Genomic DNA, 5,446 nt, shown 5'->3' on the forward strand with positions numbered 1-5,446 from the left:
TTATGCTTTGTTGATGATTTTTGAAGAATTAAATTGAAGCCTTTTTCTACTTTGAACATTTTTTGTCCTTGTTTGAGTCCGGTCCCTCACAATAGGCTATCTCACTAAATAAGTTCTGGGTTAAATATGAACAGATCCAACTAAAGGTGAAATCAAATCAACAGGATTGGGTTATGGGTGAGACGCAGTTAAACGGGTCAGGTTTTCAACCCAAAAGATGAGTTAAAGTGACAAATGTCTAACTTTGAGACTAGCAAGTAGTTTTTGGAAACGAATAACATATAACCAGGATTACAATACTATAAACATTTGGATTAAAATGTTTTCCTTTTTTATTATTGTTTTTTTTTTTTATTCTGTATTTAAGATCAAATGGAAAGTAAAGACAACCTCATGATGTCTGTCTGTACACCAGTCCTAATATAGAAAACCCAATGTACATTTGGATCGACTGACTAGCTCAATGCTGCATGGTGGTCCAGTTGATAGCTCTTTACTCTTACAGCAAAACTGTCCTGGATTACAAGCTTGGCAGACGACCAGTCCCTCTGCATGGGGGAGATCTCTATTGTTACTCCTTCATCCTCCCACAGTCCTAAGGAACACTCCAAATTTGACATTTTATTTGAATGTGTGCATTCAAATAAAGTTTGTCTCTGCGTGATTGTTTGGTAACCTGTCCAGGATGTCCTCTGCCTCTCACCCAGTGACTAATGAAGACCATCACCAACTCTTTTCACCCTGCATTGATAATGTGAGGACAGAAAATAGATGGAGGATTAGCTGAGACAGTTTTTTTTTTTGAAAATGTTGCCGCTGCTCACAATAATAAATAGAATAAATTTGAATTTAACTAAGAACAAGCAGTTAACATATGGTAACATTACCATTACAAAAGTATAATTACCCCATTAGCTGTTATACATACAGTCACATTACAACTGGGATTTTGCTTGATAGAGAATCAAAAGGTTGTGGATAATTATAAAGTGGAAGAAAAACGAGACATCTGCTTCAGATCTGTCACTAACAAAAATCTGAAATGTTATTTGTTTGTTTTCAATGCCTCTGAATCAATAACTTGTCGGCCCCCATTTTGCTTTATTATAATGTCCAGTTTAAATTATTTCTTCCATGATGGTAAGAAATTTCTGTGATGGATTGGTGACCTGTCCCGGGTGACCCCGGCTCTCGCCCGTCGACTACTGGAGACAGGCAATCATTACCCCTGGCAACGCCACTAGGGATAAGCGTGTTAGAAAATGGATGGATAAGAGATTACACATACTGCTAAATAAGTTCAGAATTTAAAAAAAATATAAACTGTGGTATTTAAAAAAAAATATCACATTAACAACTAGAAGTCCTGAGTTACTGAAACTTATTTTGAGATTATGCCACTGCAATAAAAGCTAAATTTATATGAATATATATTTAGAATTTATAAACTTGTCTCTAAACTATGTATTTCTTTACTCAGCATGTAACTTGACGTCATGTAGCTACATCATGCAGTCTGATGTTGGATTCTCAAATTTACTGCCTTTCCACCGCACGTTCATCTGGAAAATTGAGGCTGATTCACAAAAATCATTCCAGATAAACTTTGCTAACACAGGATTGACTCAGATTGCTCCAAGTGACAGCTGTACCAATAAACAGACCTACACTCTACGAGTAGCAAATATTCTCCTAGGGAAATTCTGCTCACATGGGACCATCAGAAGTGTAACGATCCGAGGTCATGAGAGCTTCTCTCTGGACCTCCCAGCAGGACAGACGCTAAGCAGAGGCCAGTTTAATGTGTCTGTAGTGGAGAAAATAACAAGTAAGATTGTCTTTTTGTTTTTGTTTAATGTCTTTCTTTTCTGTATCTCCCGCAGTAACATATTTGTGAATTTTCTTTCTTTCACAGCCCTTGCCAAAATTTCAGTCACATTAGAAGAAGGCTCTTTGTCCTCAACGCTGCTGACACCAAACTACCCAAACAGTTTTCCCAACAATGACCTGATGGAGTGGTATTTTCAGGTCCCCTATAATTATAAAACAGCAATTAAATTCCTGAACCTGAAGCAGCCGACTTGCTTAAAGGACAATACGGAAGTGACTTACAGAAACGAAGGGACGAGTAGCCAGGTTGTTGGACTTGGTGACGTCCAGCCAGAACAGAAACAGGGAAGCTTCTCACTCAGGCTGAGGAATTGTCAGATGGACACAAAAAGTCCTGATGGACTCTCCATGAAACTCACAGTGACTGCTTCCCCAGGTTTGTGTACAACATTACTTCAAATGTTATGATGCAGTCAATGTTTCAGAATGGGAATAAGAGATGGTTTGTTGTTTTAAAGGGGAAGTCTGATAGACCTGAACCCAGAGACTCATTTTAATTTTTTTCTGAAGTTGATGCAAACTTTGGTTAGTACTTTAAAAGCTGTTAATATTTGCAGCTCCTATCAACAGTGTTTTATCCATAATGGCTATTAAATCTGTACACATCCCTGTTCAAAGTGCAGATTACCATTGAACTGACAAACTGGATAAGGGAAAACATAAATGTTAAAAAAAATGCCATGTGCATCTTTATTTTTTCATATGACTGTCATAATAATAGCCTATATTCAGACCTTTACTTTTTTCATTCAAAGTCTTACAGGTGCTTGCCTTCTACATCAGGCAGCAGATGTCAAGAACTTGACAATCACTAGAATAGATGTGGAAATTAATTTCTTTACTTGAATAATTACCAGGACATGTGCCAAATCAGAGAAGGAGACTAAAACTCAATTAGACTAAATGATTTGAATGATTTGTAATCATTTTGGATTACAATTCTGAAAGTTGAATCAGCGTCAAGATGTTTCAATATTATAGATGTCAAAAATCAGTGCCGATACTAAAGCTATAGATGTCTTTTCTTTCGGTTCTTTCATAGCCAGAGTCTTTTTGTCCTTTCTGCCAGATACAGCAGATATGGGTATAGATAAGTAATTGATTAATTTTCTATTCATTGTCTGACAACTGGAGCAATGAGAGGGGAGGTAACAGCATATTTTCCTGAAGACATCAGAAGTTTTAACCAAAGGTGGAGAAAGAAAACATTGATTAAATTTGGGATTTGTTCTCTTTTAGGTAATCACCTGTATACCATAGTCGGTGTGTTGGCTGCTCTGGTCGTCATTTTCATCGCTGTGCTTTTAGTGGTTTGCATTGTAATTAGGTGAGTTCTTCAGCTTATTTATTTTTTCATTAGAAATCTTATGTGATCTGCTTAGATACACTTTGCCACTTTAACTTTTTCACATTTTGTCATGCTGAATCACAAAGATTCAAGTATGTTTTGGGGATTTTATTTGAGAAGTGAAGTGAAGTGCCATCTGTCAACTGGAAGAAAAATAATACATAGCTACCAAATGTCAGTAGAAATGCAGAATTTAAAAAAGTGTGGTGCAGATTTGTACTCAGCTGTAAGCGTTTAGATATCCGTCTGCAAACTTTCCTCATTTAGCAGCTAATATTTTTGTCCATCCTTCTTTTCAAACTGGCTCCAGTTCAGTCATTCTAGAGATGACTGGATTTAGCTCTGAACAGTGGGTGGGCTATCATGAAACATGAATATACTTTGATCTAAACCATTTTACCAATTGTAGCTCTAGCTGTATGTTGAGGGTCATGGAGAATGGACGTTTGTCTCAACAATTTTGCTGCCTCTACAAGTTTTTCTTCTAGGTCTAATATTCTTTAGAGCCCAAAGTTCAAAGAGGGCTGGTGATTTGCTTTTGTCAGTTTAACAAAGTGGCCTTCTTAGCTGGTACTATTTTGGTAACTTGTGCACCACCTTATGAGAACTTCTGCTCTTTAGGAATTTGTCCTGCAATCTGTGGGTTACTGGTTCGATTCCCGCTCTGTCTGCCTCTGTCGCTGTTCTTGGGCAAGACGCTTCACCCTTCTTTCCTGCTGGTGGTGGTCAGAGTCCCGGTAGCGCCAGGACATGGCAGCCTCACTTCTGTCAGACTGCCTCAGAGCAGCTGTGGATACATGGTATGTGAGTGACCACCATGGTGTGTGGTCACTCACACACACCATCACTGTGTGGGTGAATGACTGAAAGTAGTGTAACGTGCTTTGGGGTCCTATAGACTTGATAAAGCCATAAGTGCAAGCCATTTACCATTTTACTAAAAGCACTTAAAGTAACGCTCTATGTAGCACGGCTCATTAAGAATAGATTTGCACATCAATAACTATTTGCACACAAAGTTTAAATTATTTGTTGAATATTTAAATAATGATCATGTAGCTCTTTGACCAGTATCCAGTAGCTCCACATTGAGAAGTTTGAGTTTTTGGTGTATTAACATGACTTCAGAAGAGATGAGAACAAATACATTTAGAAAATAGCTGCTGAAACAACAGAGGCCAAGATTCTTTGACAAGACTATCATTATCAGTGAAACACAAAGTTCTAGTAAAAACTCAGCTCTTAGAAAAACAAACTCTTTTTTTTTTTGTTTTGTTTTCTTTAAAAAGGAAGAAGACACGAGATCGCCATACAGGGGAGTCAGTCTACAATCCAGGCAACACCAATATCCAGATAGGACCCAGGAACAACAATGAAGGCAGCGAGGATATTTACCATATTTACACCCCCATTGATGAATCACTAGTTTACTCACACCTTCTAAACAATGGTGATTGTGACGTGTATGAGTCGTATGAGATCCTTCCTAGGTTGGAAAAGAAACCAACCAGTGACAAAGGAGGTAATGACATCACCGTGTCGCTCTTCCAGTCTGAACAAGAACACATGATTCCCAACAGCTACGTGGAGTTCATTGTGGACAACAACACTGATGATTAAGAGCAAAAAACCAAGGAGGAACATCCTGCGACTCCACAACCACAAGGGCTGAAGGGAAACGACTGAGCAGATGATTCAGTTCAGCTTTTGGTTTTCCACTGGACCTGCTTGACCTTTTTGATTTTACTTTTGTTTCTCTGAGTTTTTTTTTTTTTCTTTCCAGTGGTGTTTTAAAGACACTACACAGAAAATGCTTAGTTCAAAGTTGACTGCAGCCGTTAATGTGTTTCATCCCACATGAACAAACTTTCCTTTAATTTCTTTCTTCTTGTGTGAACTAGTGTAAATAAATGTTGAACTAGTGTAAATAAATGTTAAGTTATTCATTGGAATGGTATTTTTCACTTATAAAAGTGTATTAATCTTTTAATCAATTGGTGGAGGTTGTTTGGTAAGATTGTTTATTTTGTCATTTCAATAAAACAGGATGCTGCTTTTACTACTAAATGCAGTGCTTTGCAAAAGCATTAACACCCTATTAAGATTATAAGGATGATCACTTTGCAGAGTATTGCAAAGTGATAACTGGTATTGCCCTAGAAGTGGACTATCATAGTGTGGCAACCTGGGGGGTGAATTTTCTTTGTA

General features: G+C 37.6%; 2 protein-coding genes and 1 long non-coding RNA gene across 3 annotated transcripts in view; 2 read left to right on the forward strand and 1 right to left on the reverse strand.

Annotated features, from left to right (window-relative positions):
• Positions 1–4,822, forward strand: part of LOC106936132 (CUB domain-containing protein 1-like) — a 19,300-nt gene extending 14,478 nt beyond the window's left edge. The window contains exon 7 of the transcript XR_001422061.1: positions 4,761–4,822. The gene's annotated coding sequence lies outside the window, so the exon portion shown is untranslated. The remainder of the gene's footprint in view (positions 1–4,760) is intronic.
• Positions 1,485–4,858, forward strand: LOC106936126 (CUB domain-containing protein 1-like). Its single transcript, XM_015016953.1, has 4 exons — positions 1,485–1,828; positions 1,916–2,266; positions 3,130–3,217; positions 4,528–4,858. Exons 1-4 carry the CDS (start codon positions 1,510–1,512, stop codon positions 4,856–4,858), a joined length of 1,089 nt encoding a protein of 362 aa, XP_014872439.1. The 5' UTR covers positions 1,485–1,509.
• Positions 4,859–4,865: 7 nt separating this feature from the next.
• LOC106936134 (uncharacterized) overlaps positions 4,866–5,446 on the reverse strand; it is a 15,806-nt gene continuing 15,225 nt past the window's right edge. Inside the window, exon 2 of the long non-coding RNA XR_001422062.1 lies at positions 4,866–4,962. This is a non-coding gene — a long non-coding RNA (uncharacterized LOC106936134). The remainder of the gene's footprint in view (positions 4,963–5,446) is intronic.

Source organism: Poecilia latipinna, unplaced genomic scaffold, assembly GCF_001443285.1.
Source record: "Poecilia latipinna isolate Pla-1442-1.1 unplaced genomic scaffold, P_latipinna-1.0 Scaffold2083, whole genome shotgun sequence".
NCBI classification, from domain to species: domain Eukaryota; kingdom Metazoa; phylum Chordata; class Actinopteri; order Cyprinodontiformes; family Poeciliidae; genus Poecilia; species Poecilia latipinna.